Source organism: Hemiscyllium ocellatum, chromosome 11, assembly GCF_020745735.1.
Source record: "Hemiscyllium ocellatum isolate sHemOce1 chromosome 11, sHemOce1.pat.X.cur, whole genome shotgun sequence".
In the NCBI taxonomy this organism is placed as follows: Eukaryota; Metazoa; Chordata; class Chondrichthyes; order Orectolobiformes; family Hemiscylliidae; genus Hemiscyllium; species Hemiscyllium ocellatum.
The window spans coordinates 77,057,014-77,073,097 of record NC_083411.1 but is presented as its reverse complement, the minus strand read 5'-3'; the positions used below and the strand labels follow the sequence as shown (position 1 = coordinate 77,073,097).

The 16,084-nt window shown below is 39.3% G+C and overlaps 1 protein-coding gene across 2 annotated transcripts in view; it reads right to left on the bottom strand.

The window, feature by feature from the left end:
- Positions 1–16,084, bottom strand: part of pcdh19 (protocadherin 19) — a 125,205-nt gene that overhangs the window by 34,000 nt on the left and 75,121 nt on the right. Inside the window, exons 2-3 of one of the 2 annotated variants that reach the window (XM_060832628.1) lie at positions 11,909–11,967; positions 3,599–3,771 (exon numbers count right to left, since the gene is read on the bottom strand). In XM_060832628.1, the coding sequence (XP_060688611.1) occupies positions 3,599–3,771; positions 11,909–11,967 (232 nt within the window). The remainder of the gene's footprint in view (positions 1–3,598; positions 3,772–11,908; positions 11,968–16,084) is intronic. The other variant, XM_060832629.1, reaches the window with a different exon arrangement.

The following is a 16,084-nucleotide window of genomic DNA, read 5'->3' as shown; positions in this document are numbered from 1 at the left end:
ATTAATCTACTGCATTTTAGATAAGTGTAAATTTCTTATTTCCCCTATTTTGTGTAAAATGTATATCATGCTTGCTGTAGGACTTGTGATGATGACCTCAAAGTTTTGTTACCTGGGCTCATCCAGAAAATATTCATTGTATCAACAGTAGCTGGGACATTTCCAATTTCTCATCATTGCAGTGTTTTCCAGTGCGTGTTTTCCATTGAATATTTTTTGCTTTTGGTCTGGAAAATGGGCTGAACTAACCATGGAAACTTCAGCTTGTCCGTATAGTGCAAAAGCACTGCAAATGTGATTTTTAGTTCAAATTCCACTTTGGAGGATAGTATTTTTGTTTATTGCTAGCTGTGAGCTTGCTAAGAAAGTAGCCGTGGATCAGCTGAAGGAGATGGACAATCACTTTCAGATATTTGCCATATAAAATGAGTTATTTCTTACTTTCTTGAATTCACTGTTTCAAAGCAGGTCTTTGAAAATTGTTTACTGAATCAGCATTTGTTGAATCATCACAGGCAGATAGGAAGCAAATCCCCAAGCTTATCTCAATTGCAATAGGGACCAACCTCCTTGCTGTTAATACAGTCCACACACTAGCTACTCAATCAACCACCTTCTCTTATCTCTCATAAATGGGTCTCAATGACAGTTTTAATCAGTACAACATGTATTGTGGGGTAAGCCAATGTCAGCAAAAGTCTGGACTTGACCTACTTGCTCATTGTGATCTCAGATGAGCTGAGAGTAAGAAAACTGCAACTAAATAAGTTATCCCTGAGCTGCTCCTGATTTTATATGAGGCACAGAGGCAGGAATTTGTCTTATTTGTAACTTCCTGACGTTGACATTTTCAAATGGACAACAGTACGTCTGCCATGGGAATTTCAATGGAATAATTCCCTGCTGGTCCATTACTTCGTATACAGAGGAACCTTGATTATCCGGCATTTGATTCTCCAAATTTAGGAATATTTGGCAAGATAGCAAGGTCCCGATGCTTGGCTAAACTGTGCAGTCCAGCATTCGATTATCCAAACATTCGATTATCCGAACAAAATACTGCCCGCCCGTGTCATTTGGATAATTGAGGTTCCTTTGTACACCAAATGACATTTGCTGCATCTACTCTCCCCTTTTGGTAGCTGACTTAAATCTGAACCCTGTGGTCACCATGAAATTCATTAGTGGTAACAATTTATTTTTAAATACTGCGTCAAAACACATAAAATTGTGAATTCTGAAAAATTCCACTTCCTATCAACCCACCCTTTTTAAATAGGAACAGAAAATGCTTGAGAAACCCAGCTGAACCAACAGCCTCTGTGGAGAGAGCTTTGAACAATTAATGTTTCAATTCCACCATAATTGTCTTTGGAAGGTGTGAAGTCACCAGTTTCAAAGAAGAGTAATATCAGACTAGAACTGTAAAATTTATTTCTCTCTCTTCAGATGTTGCCAGGCCTACTGAGTTTCTTCAACACTTTTTGCTTTTATTTCAGACCTCCAAAATTCACAATATTTTGCTTTTGACTCCATCCCCCTCCAAGTCAACTATCCGAGGCTGAATTAGACTCTTCACAACAATCATACTTCAGCCTGAGTTGAACTTCTAACCACATTCCTGTCCCACTATCATGACTGCTTACCTTCAATTTCTATAACATCACACACTCATCCCGTCTCAGTTCATCCATGCCTTTGTTACCTCTAGACTGGATTCTTCCAGAGCACTCCAGGTCAACTTTTGTCATTGTAGCCTCGATAAACATATCAAAGGCTCTGATATCCGTCTGCTAATTAATACTTTGAACTTTATTGACTCCCGGTTAAGCAATGCCTAGATTTTAAAACTTTCAGCTCCAGTGGCACAATCTTTTCTATCTCTGTAATCCCTTCTAACTATAAAACACTCTGAAATTTCTATGTTTCTCTAATTTGAGTCTTTTGAACATCCCCAATTTTAAGCTCTCCCATACTGATGATTGTGCCTTCAGTTGCCTAGTTCTTAAACTCTAGAATTCACTCTGAAACCCTCTTTGTTTACCTTTTACTCTGAAACCTTCTCTGTTTACTTTTCTACCTTTTAAAGCAATCCTTAAAATCTACCCTCTTTAGTCAGGTTTAGGGTTATTCTCCCAATCCATTTACAAACTTGAGAAAGACCTTAGGACATTGTTAATGGCCCATTTTAACTAGGTGACATTGTTCTGAACCTTCCCTGAACATGTCTGTTCTCAGGAAAATAAAGCAGTTTCTCTGGCATTTCCTTATTCTTGGTATTATTCGAGTAATCTTGACATCATTTGCAAGACTTTGATATTCATCCTTAAGTATTAGATATCTAATGTCTGAAATGACACATTTAGATCCGGCCTGCCCGATTTTACAGAACTCAAACAGATATTGTTATTGATAAATTAAATGAGAACAATGATACACATTTGAAGCATATTGATGCAGACGTCAAAATCTGATGGGTTTTCTCTTTTTTCACTGAGATAGCAAGGAAAACAAGCTTTTTTCATTTAACTTTACCAGATAATGCTCAAGCAAAAATTATCCAAGTGCTAAAATTTGCAGTCTACTTAACAAGAAAAATCAGGCGAATCACAATCTTCTGACTTCTTTCCTCCCAAGTAACCTCTGCTAAATTATCTGCAATACTCTTGTGCATGTTGGTCTCTTGAAAGCAATCACCTTACAAATTCTCAAATATTGACAAAAATTAGGATACTTCTCCAGCATTTCCCTTCTCTATGACCTGTCCCACCCAGGCAAAAAAAGCAACATGTCTTGGGGATATCAACATTTCTATGTTCAAGTCACTCACAATGCTTTGACATGTATCGCTCTTTCCATTTGCTGAAACAATATCCTGGATGTTCCTTTCTAACTCTATTATGGGAGCATGAGCTCCACAAACACTGCAGCAGTTCTAGAGAAAGGCCATTCCACTCTCAGTGGCAAAAAGAGAAAGGCAATAAATGGGAGTCTTGTGGGTGTCACCCATATCTCAAGGACAAATGAAAAATAATTAACGGTACAGTTTCAGTGAATAAAAAAAAACTATCAAATAGTTTTGAAATAGCTATGGAAAAGTGACAACATGAAAAGTATATTTTGATGACAAATCATTTGATCGAAGGAAAAACACAAAGCCTTGAACAATGGGACAATAATGCGATGGAAATCTTGTAAAACTTATCATTTTAACAATTCCAAATGAATTATTAATCTGCTTTGTAAGTGCTGATGTATAAATAAATTTTAAAGTATTCAGATTAAATATTTTTATTTTGATTTAAAGAAGACATATCATACTTTGGCCCAGTAAATTACACCTCTAGTCGAAATGCTAAATTACTTAATTTAAATTATCTTCGAATTCAAATTAAAATAGTGCAAAGGGCACCTCCTGCAATTATATTATTTAATTTGAACAAAGTTATGTTGAGCAAGAAGTACCTCTCAATTAATCAAGTATAAATAAATAAATAACAAAATACATCATGACTGATATCAGTGTTTTCAAAAGAAGAAATGTACTGCACCCACCAATTCTTTAGAGACCATGGCAACATTGCTTTAATTGTCTTACCTTGATCAGGTACCTGAGAACCAGTGGAATTGAGAGTTGTATTTAGCACTTCATTGATAGCTGTGTCGCAATACAGGCCCCGATGCGCATCATGCTCGCTGTCAGTCTGGTCACTTTCTTCATGTCCACTGTCCTTGAGACTGTTTCTTTCCAGGTCCTTGAATGTGGAACTACTGGAGTGTGAAGCAATACTGATTTATTGTCATGCCTAGCAGTATCAGATAATGCTCTCCTTATGGAAAAGAAATGCATTTCAATACACATTGCCTCACATCGAAACCCGTAAAATATATTGCCAGATATCATACTGTGTCAAAATGTATCAAAGTCGAGAGATTGTTTTTTTTCCCTCCCTAATGAATTCTCTTCCCCCATTCTGTAAAGGGTGGCTGTTGCTAAATATGGCAAAGTAAATTTAGTTTATCTGCTCCATTTCATTATTCTGCAAATTATTTGTTAAAATGACCCTATCTCTATTCCTGAGGCCTTGTCAATTTTTATTCGAAGATTGTTGTGCTGGAAAAGCACAGCCGGTCAGGAGACTCGTTGTTTTGAGCAGAAGCCCTTCATCGGGTATGAAGCTGATTTGTCAACTTTCGCCCAATTTTGTATTTTCAGGCTTGGCCACTGTTATTGGATGCCTGCTGCAGATTATCGATTAGCTTTGAACAGGAAGGTGAATCTTTATAAAAATCAAATGGAGATAACAGACTTATTTTCAGGTTGGATTGTTTATAAATGATTTATGAAAAGTGATACTTCTGGATGGGAAGATAATGCAGGGCATACCCTTGTGTGGCAATCTTTGACGTAGAATGTCATATTCATTCAATTGCTTACAATAAAACTCTTGCAAGGTGCTTTTTACACAGAATTTATAATGAGGAATTGATTCTGTAAGCTAGCGAATAGAGAAGGAGAATAGTTACACACCCACACACAAATACATGTAGGTCATTACTCCCCTTCCCCAGCATTGGTATTTTCTCCCCTTTGTTGGTATTGTGATTTGGACTGAGATGTTTTTCTAAGTGTTTTAATATGCTCCTTCAGTCCATTCCTCTTTGGGGTTTGTCACACTCTCAGTGGGAGTGCAGCCATAAGGTATAGCGAAATTTGATCTTCAAGACTGTGCATGGTACAGCCAACTCTGCAACTAGTATAAAACTGGCAGTCGTGGGTCAATAATGTGTGTGCGAGTGTGTGAGTGTGCGCGTGTAAGGAGCAGGTGCTTTCCTGCACCCACCTCTATGCCCTCTGCCAAGTCTGCTGACAGTACTTCCCCACATGAACTCTCTGAATGCATTGCTGGTTGGACCACCATTAAACGCTGCAGCTGATTGGACAGGGAAGGTGAATGGACAGCTGCACTGATAAAGCCAGTTGTCACACTTGATAGTTAGGCTCATTATGAAGTTCATTTGTCTAAAATACACCCAGCCCAATGCTTGATAAATGTGATTGGAGCAACAGCAATGTGGGGTAGGGGCTTTTTAATGCAGTTTATGGCAAAGTCAACAGCTCAAACATTTCAATCCATTTCCTAGCCATTATAATTTAGAATGTTGAGATGTGATCTGTTGCTGTAGAAACAGGATCCATCATGATCTGTCTGCATTGTAAATTATCAAGTGTAGCAAAGAGTCTTATTCACGAACCCACTTTGTACAAAAAATATTATAGCTGCCTGAGAAAGCAGAAGGTTAATTATTTCTGACAAGAGATTCAGAATGTATTTCAGTTGAGTAGCAAAGACATCTTGCATTCAGGGTACTCAGGGAGGATTCTAGCCTTGAAATAAATAATACGATTTATTAAGACTTTTATTGTAGTTCGTTTGGGGAACATCTGGATTCATTAATAATCTGGGGAACAGTGTGTTTCTTGCGGTTTACAGTTTCTACATTAAAAATTTACAGTCGTTCAGCAGAAAAATGATGGAGAGTTTAAGCTGTATCTGAAATTGCCTTGTTCAAAATTTTCCATAAATTTATTCAATAAAATAGCACTAACACCAATGTTACACTAGAAGACAATTAATGTGTTTGCATCCTCAAGACCACAAATCATTTTGTATTCTCCTGAGTGGACAGTGAAGTTAGTGTTATTACTGTTATATTTTTCAGCAGGATCTCAAAGTTATGTAAAAATATTCAGATTGTGAGAGCAGGTTCAAGTGGGGGAAAAAGAACCTTTCATGATCTTCTGATTGTTCAATGCTAAGTAAACCCCTGTTCTGGTTAACTTAGTCATACAAACCATTAAGTCCCAACTTGAGTCTAGCTCCAAGCTTCCCAATCTCAAGTGAGTCAGAAAGTAGGAGATTATAACTGGAACAGCCTGCTCTAGATCCTGGCTATGATAACATACCTCAATGCCATTTCCCCATGCTATCTTCATATCTCTCGATGTCATTTAGAATCTAGGTCCCCAGTGATCTCTGTCTTCTATGTCCTCAATAACTGGGTTTCCACACCCCTCAATCCAAAGATTCTGTGCCTTCTTATAGAAGACATTCCTCCACCTCTCAATCCTCTTCATCTCTCCACCTAAAATGACTCTCCCTTATTTTGACATTGGTTTCCCAGCCAGAAGAAACACTGTGGAGTTCTTTGCTTTGAATGTTAAAAATTTTTTTTTAAGTTTCAATAAGATCACCTCTGATTTTCTTAAACCCTAGGGATTACCGGTCCAATCTCCACAATCTTTCCCAATACGGCAATCCCACTATCCCAGAAATCTGTCTGACCCATTGTATGCTCTCTCTACTGAAAGTATATCCTTCATTTGGTGAAGGGACCAAAATTGTGCACATTTTTTGAAGTGTAGCCTCACCAGGTTTGCACACATTTCAAGCAAGATACCTTTGCTCTTGGACAGGTGAGCAGCAAAGGTGGTGAACAAAGCTGGTGGGGCCTGGTGGAGCAGTCGTTTTGATGGGGAGGAAGGAGAGCTCAATGGATGAAAATAGATGGGTGATGTCAGTGGCTAAAGGGGAAGGCACAGGGAGGCTACAAATGGGAACCAACAGTTTTAAACCTGTCAACTAACAGAAGAAGTTTAAATTGCTGAGGTAATGATTTATTTGCAAACTAATCTGCTTTATGAAGTGTGCATCTGTTATTTTGTTTTTAAAAAACTTTTCCTAACTTCTGCCTGTTGTCTTGTGTAAATTTAAATAAAATCGTCACTAGAAAATCAAAGATTTCGTTGTGTACCATAGCTTTAAACTCAGTGCATGAGTAATAATTATTGAAGATATTGGTGAATTCTTCTAATGCTGCTAATGTGAGAGCCCAAATGCCCATATGTCAACACAAAGTAGGTAATGTTACTAAATGACTACATCACACCTAATGAAGGAGTTAGTGAGAATGAGAATTTAACACCTGAAAATCAAAAGATAATTCTTAAAAACCTCAAGCAAAAGCTTTAAAAAAAATCTTACCCCTTGGTCTTTTGAACTGTCGATTCTGAACACCATTTAGTGGGTAATTATATGCTATCGAGCCACCACACAAAAAATTTACAGTCATTCAGAGAAATGATGTAGAGTTTAAGCTGAACCTTAAATCGTCCTGTTTAAAATTTTCCATAAATTTATTCAACAAAATAGCACCCACATCAATGGTGGAATAGAAGATAGTAAATTTGCTACATCCTAGACAGTAAAAAAATTGTATTCCCCTGAGTGGGTACAGAAATTATTGTTGTAATTATTCAATTTTTGAGCATGATTTCAAATATAACCTTTAATGTAAACATGGTAGATGTGATTTCCTGAAGGATGGAAAAACAGAGTTGAGTAGCACAGTTATATCCCAAGTCATGTTATGTCAGATGGCATAATTTTAAAACTTGCAGCTCCATGGAATACAGTCCCTCTTTCCCTGTCTCTGCAGGCTATTTATATTTACTTTTGATGCATTTTTCCATATACACAGTATATAAACATAGGGAAACAGTGAAAATACAGGTGACTTAACCACTCTTTTAAATTTTTAATACAATTATTCTGATCCAGCACCATGGGCAGAGGATACATGAATGCTTGATTTAACTGGAATTATATTAAAAATAAATTAAAATTGAAACCCCCTGCCATTTGTCTTGGACAAACACTCTAACTGCAATGATAAGAACTGACTACTTCGGCTCCAGATTTGATCAGGTTTGCATGGCTCCAAGAAAAGACTCTTGACAACTTGTAGCTTGTGTGGCAGGTTAAGCAATCTTATCGATTAAAACATCATACCACTTGTATTCCTTGTCCCCACCCACCTTCTAATGGGGAGTCATATACTGAAACACAAGCCCTCCGTTCTCATCATTAATGATCATTGCTTTCGCTTGAACATGCACCAAAGTTAAGTCAGTTGTTAATGGTGGAACTGAAAATGTGTTGCTGGAAAAGTGCAGCAGGTTAGGCAGCATCTAAGGAGCAGGAGAGTCGACATTTCGAGCATGAGCCCTTCTTCAGGAATTAATGGTGGAATAAAACATTGTCCAGATCACGATACAGTGCTTTGGCATCTGTGCTGCCCCACAAGAGTGCAAACGTTATGAGTTCAGGCTGGCAACATTTATTACAGTTGGTTGCAGATCTTTTCAATGTCTTTCGATATATATACGGGGCTGAGATTTGGCGCTACTCTTTGGAGAAGAAATAGCACCCAGTTCTCATGCAGGTATCAGTAATTTCTCACACAGCTTTTCTGGCCAATGCTTAAGTGAAACCTGTTCCTTAATGTTTCATTGACTATGGGGGCCCAAAATAAAGTGGGAGAAGATACAGAAGATGGAATGTCAAACAGGTAAGGGCCTGTGTCCGAGGTATGCATAGCTCAGGGCTAAGGGTGGGTGATGGTGAGGCGTGGCTCAAAAGGGGAGTATGGGTGAGGGGGCAAAGGTTAAACCCAAGGATGACCCTGGTGGAGTTCAGCCAGTATCTGGCACTGTATTTGCTCAGGACAATCACCTTTGCTCTCCATAATAAAATGCAATCTTCTGTGGTGATCTGGTCTTGTCGAGTCCAGAAAGGTTTCAATTCTGGTTGTGATGGCGCATGTGTTGCCCTCAACACCACTGTTTTAGTTTTGCCAGGACTGGATCATTTTGCATCCATAATCTGGTATTGTCAGTGGTAACGTGTAGGTTGTCCGGAAAGTTTATGACCAGAAGGGACTCTTGCACTGGCAGTACCACAAGTAATATACCTGCCCGTGATAGCTGTTTTTTCACTTCCCTAAAAGCTACACCTTGGCTACGAGTCCATTAAGGCCAAACATTTTTCAATTGCAAGTATAAGGATGGCGGGATGGAGGCCAGCTAGGTTATGTATGAACTTTTTGCAATAATTCACCAACCCAAAGAAATTCTTAAGCTCTGGTACAGACGTTGGGGCCAGGGTACCTTTGATCATCCTCACTTTATCTTCCAATGGGTCTTGTCCACTCTATAGCCCAAATAGTTCACTTGGAATTTCTGTTTCCTCTTCTAAGGCGTATGCCCAACTTGGAGAAACATCTAAGGACCATGTTGAAGTTCTCTATGTGCTCTTTATTGGTCTTCCCTGTTATTGGCATGTCATTCAGATGAATGGCGACCTGGAGTAGAGCTTGTAAAACGTTCTTTGTCGTCTGCTGAAAAATGGCATAGGCTGATGATACCTCAAATGGCAGTCTCGTATATTGGTACAAACCCTTACAGGTATTAATTGTAGTATCTTTCTGGGAATACTCAACTGCAGGTACACATGATTCATGTCCAGCTTGGTGTATAAATCCTCTATGTGAGAGAATGGGTATTTAACCATCTTCAAGAAACAGTTTTCTGTTGGTTTAAAATCCCCACAAAGGCAAACTGAACTGCCAGGCTTCACAATCGGTCCAAACAGAGCTGCCCATTATGTAAACTGCACTTACGATTCCTCTGCTTCCCAGCCTCCTGATTTCTGTCTCTACTTTTGCCTGTAAGGCAAATTGCACTGGGTAGGCCTTACAGAATTGTGAATTGCATCCTGGTCAACAAGCCAGGTGGCCTTGGCTCCTTTAATAGTCTCTAGACCTTCCTGAATAACTATCGTGTATTTAATTAGGACTTCACTCAGGTAGCCATTTTCTAATCGAAAAACGTGGAGCCAATCTAGGTGAATGTTTCTCAACCCATTTCACCCCATCAAGCTTGGGCCAGAGCCTTTAACTACAATCAGTGGTAATTGAACCAGCTGCTTCTCATACGAGACCAGAATTAAAGTTGTACCTTTAATATGTAAAGGTTCCCTAGTACAGGTTCTCCGCCGAACCAAAAGCTTGTGCAAACTTAAGGGTTAGAGTCAAGAATGAATTTTGTTAAAGACTAGTTCTGCAGTCACTGAAATTGCCATGTCAATATCAATCTCCATTAGAACTGGGTGACCATTTAACCAGACGTTTATTTTTATTATCTCAGATTTAGATGTTACTCAGCAATTTAACTGATCCAAAACAGATGTAGATAGGCTTTCCAGGGTGTGCACTCTCCTGGATACCAGCCTATGAGTTCCCTTCTCAATTTCGGTCTACTGGGACTCTTTTGCTGTCTTGAATCTGCATACCGGCAGCAACTGCAATGGCTCACCAGCCTGGATCACAAAGAAAATGTTAAATGATTTGCTGAGGCTTGGCCTTGATTTGAAGTTTTGCTGTGGGCTGGCCTAGAGTCCCTCTGTTCAGGAAGAATCCTGAGTGAGGCAATGCAATTGCCTTCACTCCAATGGTGTTCCCCAAGCTCAGTTGGACAGGTGAAGGTGTCCACTTCCATCAGCATATCCTGTAATTCACATGCTCCATTTGCTGCATTTTCTAATGATAAAGCCAATGGTTGTGCCTGTTTGAAGTCCAGTTGGGCTTCAGCGAGAGGCACTTTTGCACGGTTACATCATTACTCCCATGGTCTCTCAGCATCTCATTAAGGGTTATGCCTAAGACACGTACCTCTGTCAGTCGTCTTAATCACAGCAAGAATCCCAACATGGATTCCTCTGGTTCTTGGGCTGCTGAGCAAAACCGATAGCTTCTCAGAATTAAAGGAGGCTTGGGATTGTAATAATCCTTAACAAAATCCATCAACTTTTGAAAGGAATTAGTATCTGGTACCTCAGGAAATGTTCGGCTCCTAATAATCAAAAAAGCTGTGGATCCACAAGCTGTCAGATAGATTACTCTTTGCTGTTCAACTGCCCCAATGTCATTTGCCCAAAATAATAATGCACTCTTACCAGTTACTGGGCCCAGAGTTTGACAGCAGGATCGAATGAGTCAAGCTTCCCAAATAACGTCATGACACCAGGACTGCATACCCCAACTCAAAGACAACTGTTGGAAGCGAATTGCTCCAGGACTTTTTTTTTACACCTCTTGTTGCCCACTGAAATAACTCCAGAGGTCAGTATCCCATCACCAAATCACCCTTTATTTACACATGAAGAGTCTTTGACACTGGTCCGACTTCCTCAGGGCTAGCTCTCAGAGTGAACAGAACCTCTGAGTCTTTTGCTATTTTTTTTCTTTCTTTTAACCCCCACACTACCACCTAACTGCGGTAGTGCTTACTTTTCCCCTAGACTCTTCTGTTTATATCTGTCAGCCAGAGCTCCATTAGACCAGGTCACCAGCCCCAATCGGAGGCTGATTCTACGAGGCCCACCTGGCTGACCTTGTTGCAATCACTACAGTTTTAAAATGTTAAGAAGATATTGAGTCTGCATGACTCTGTGCTGGAAGCTGTTATTTCATCTGCCATCATTGGATTTAATTCCCTGAATAGCCCACTTGCTGCTCTGACCAGACATTATGTTCCACTAAAGGCTAGTAAGGAGCTTTCTGAATAGCTTCCATTCAGTGCACCTTGCTTCAGCATGCTTTATGCTGGCTTCTGCAAAATCCCTTTCCTTTACTCATCTCTTCAGGTCCAGGTATCATCTTGACCGACAGACCAAAATGGATCTGAATCTTCGCATCCCCCCGACCCCCACCCCATGAAAAAAAAGCATTTTGTTTTCTCCTTACTAAATGCTTCCAGGAGGTTGGAACATTGAATAAAGTTCGATATTGAGGTAATGTATTCTGCAGAAAGTGAGGTTCTTGCTTAGAAAAGTCTGATTGGTGTTTCAAAACATTTATGTCAGCTGAGGATGTGTTCAAATCATGCAAAGTCAGGATTAGAGTGAAGATTTCCTAACAATACAAAGAGGGACACCATAACCAATTGGCAGATGGCTTCCTGAATACACTTACACTATCTAATAGTGCAAAGGGAAGCATGACTTACCTTTTAATAAGGTGCTGTCTGCTGTTTACATAGCTTGATTCGATGGAGTAGTTTTCTGACTAAATATAAAAGAGAGATGTGTGAAATTAATATTACGACATTCTGAAACCTTTTGCATTATAATCAGCAGTATGAGTTAAGTCCTCTTTACCATTCCCGCCTATAGAAATCCATTTATTTTTGTTTTGAGAACTTCCATAAATAAACGTCATCACTGCTGTTCACCTGCAAACGAATGCCAGTGAGATATCATTCTTTTAGATAAGCTCATTGTGATTTGCGGTCTTGCCACTTATGTACAGAAGCTAGTTTGCAGTGGAATGTGTTTGGAGTTCTTTACAAAGCCTCTTGTTGTCACAATACAATTTCAATGCACATTATATACTTGCAAGTGAAATGAAGCAAAAGCATTTTATAAAACAGGGTTTTTCAAGGGGAGAATAAAGATTGTTTTGGTTACAGGCATTGTATTATTTTATTATGGTATTTTTGCACACATTATTTTATTATTTTCCCTTTTGAGAAGTTATCATATATTTTCTATGAAAATTCTGGAAATAATTTGCATTTGATACCAAAAATCTCAGAAGTGGAAGAGGGCAAGAAAAACCTTTCCTCCAGCTTAGGTGGATAAATGTACCAGATGGTCAAACTGGGCAGCAAAGTCTCAGCTTCAATCCCTGGCCCACTGGCTTAAGTCAGAGTTACAGCCAAGCTATTACAGCAAACTTTATTTTAACTGATACCACATGAACCAGCACTCTCGATAAACCAGCAAAAATTAATATATCTGAAATACTGGAGGTTTACTACATTATCGTGAACTCCGAGATGTCCAAGTAATCAGTTCAGGGTGCGGGTAAGAAGGCTCTTTGCCGCTAAGTTTTATTTAAGGCAAAGTTACAATAGTACTCAGTGACTTATGCTGCAAATAAAGTATAACTGTGATGTGTACACCCTCTGCATTATGTTTCTCTTACATAGTGTGCTTTTTACATTGATTATGTGGACTTCTTGATCAACTGGAATATTTGATCAAGTGTTACATTCCTGGTCCTATAGATGCCGGCTAATAAAACTGTTTGCTGTACTCCCTGTCTCCTAGGATATGGAGAGAGAAGAACTATCAGTGTTGATTGCCCACAATCCTAGCCATGTGAAGTGACCCTGCTAAAAATCCTTTGTGCGTAAGACCACAGCAACATCCAGCTCTACTGGGGATACTCCAACTCATCATTCACTGTTCAGATTCACAAACAAAAGGTTTGGGCATTTGCAGGAGAATGACATCTGTAAAGCACTCTCTCAGCAATTCGCTCTCTACGGAAGTACTGAAAACAAATGGTGAAGAAAACCAAAATGTTCTTTCCGGCTCAACATGTGCCATGTAACTTCACCCAAATGTGATTTCTATAGTCATTGGATTAATGGTATTCTTCATCAGGATTTCCGCCATTGCAATCAACAACTTAATTATCATTTTTGTATGTCTAGTATCTTGAGAGATTATCAGAACTTCACCTTACTCTTCCCCCAAATTTGTTCAAATGTCTTCCACCATTCCAGTTTCTCTCAAATAGACTGCAATTTGTTAGATGCAGATTATCACCTGTTTGCTTTAGCTTCTTCAGTTGATTGCTATGCCCAGCCTTGACTCCTTTACCTTCTTTAGGATTTCATTATTCACTCTAGTTCTGACTATAAAGTACTCCTCTTTCCTAACCTACAGCTATGCCTCCCTTTAATTCTGTATATCCTCACCTTGTTTTCTCCTCTTAAGTAAAGGTCATATCACCTAAGCATTATCTTTTCACATAGTATGTCCTTCATTAATCTCTGTATAATCTCACATATAGTGATAGCCACTGTTAATAAGGACAATTATCAACTGTTTTATTAAATACTATATTTTTGGCAAAAGTACTTTAACTAGGCACATTACAGTTCACATGAAGACATCACATGACCAGGCTGACAGCAAAATCCAAATAATTTTCAAATAGCTGGCAATGGTAATAGGTCATTACAATCTTTTCCCTGAGCATTGGAATGGATCAAAGCTAGTTAAAATAATGTAAGTTGTTTTCTAATTTGACTTTGGAATATGATACCGATACTCAACAAGGAGTCAAGAGGTCAGCTACGCATTACAGAACTCCCAGCCTCTGATCTTACTCTTTTAGCCACAGTTTTTATGAGGCTAGTCCAGTTCAGTTTCTGAACAACTGCAACCCTCTGGATTTTGATGATGGGAAATTAAACAACAGTAATGGCATTGAATATCAAGAGGAGCTGGTTATATTATTTCTTGCTGGAGATGGACACTGCATGGAACCTGAGCAACATGATGTAATTTGCCACATATTGGCTGAAGTTTAAGTGTTGTTGAGTTTTTGCTACAGGCACTCACAGACTGCTCTGGAGTGCCTGAACTGTTGTATACAATCAACAGTAAACATCCCCACTTCTGACCTTGTGAGAGAGAGCAAGTAATTGATAAAGCAGCTGAAATGGTTGGGCCAAGGAAACCAATCTGAGGAACTCCCACAAGAGATGCCCTGGGGCTGTGACGATTGGCCTGCAACAATTACACCATCTTATTTTGAGCTAGGTGTGACTCCACCTGCTGCCTTGGGACCCTTCAACCACACAGCATCAACATTGACTTCACTAATTTCCAAATCTATCTCCCCTCCATCTCATCCCAGATCCAACCCTCCAACTCGACATTGCCCTCTTGACCTGTACCACTTGTCCATCTTCCTTCCCACCTATCCCGCTCCACCCTCCCCACTGACTTATCACAATTACCCTCCACCTCCATCTATCTATCGCCTTCAGTCAGCCCCACTATTTACCACTCAGTCCCCTTCCCCCTCCACATTCCGGATGACGTGTTTTTGCCCGAAACGTTGACTTTCTTGCTCTTCGGATGTGCCTGACCTGCTGTACATTTTCAGCACCACACCTTTACAATGTGACACCAGATATTGCATCATTTCCCCCCCCACTTCTTCCTGACTTCACTTTGCTAGCTTTCCCTGATGCTACATTCACTGAAATGTTGCCTTGATGTCAAGGGAAGTCACCCTCACCTCACTTCTGGATTTCAAATATTTTATCCATATTTGGACCTAGGGTATAATGAAATCTGGAGCCAAGTGGCAGTGGTGGAACCTAGTCTAATCTTCAATGTGCCACTGGGTAGGACTGTTGCTAACATCTTTCATCACTTCACCAATGATTGAGATTAGGATGATGATGTGTAATTGATTGGATAGGTTTGTGTGGATATGATATACGATGGGTTAATTTTCCACATTGTCAGGCAGATAACAATATTGCAGCTTTATTAGAACAGCTTAGCTATGAACGTGACTAGGTCTTGAGCAGACATCTTCAGTACTACAATCTAGACGTTGTCAAGCCAACTACATTATTATCACATCAAATGATCATATGCGTCTTCATAACATGAAGACAGTATTATATTTTTCTCACAGAATTCTCTTTTCTTTATTGTATCTGAATGGATTTGGTAATTTGACTACTTTTGGGATGAACCATGACTGTAAGATTACTGTATGTCATGCTGGAAAGCAATAAAGAAGTGGTGATTGGGCTAATTCAAAATATTAATGGCACAGAACAGGGCCATTTGGCCCAACAGCAATGCAGTTGACTCTAAACTACACACTGAATGGTCTAGCAAGCCACTCAGTTCAAGGGAAATTAGAGATGGTCAATAAATGCTGGCCTGCTAATAACACCCATATCTCTTGAATGAATAAAATAAAATGTATGCATTTATTTCCCATGTAAGCCTCCTCTCACGTTCAGCCGTCTCTCTATTAACATATCCTTCTATTGCTTTCTACATCATGTATTTATCTAGCATCTCTTTTAAATCAAGCTATCATGCTACTTGCCTTAAATGTTTTCTGATTTCCACTTCCTAATCACTGCAAAAATAGTTGCTCCTGAATTCCTTAATGCATTTAAGAGTGAGTATATTATCTTTATGACCCTTAGTTTTGGAATCCCCACTGGTGGAAATGTACATTTCTACATCTATGTGGATCTACATCAAGCCACTCTCAGACTTTGCAGCAGACAGGAGGTCAGGCATGTTCACTAAGTGCAGCCCTTTGCATATTATGAAAATCCACAGCAAAA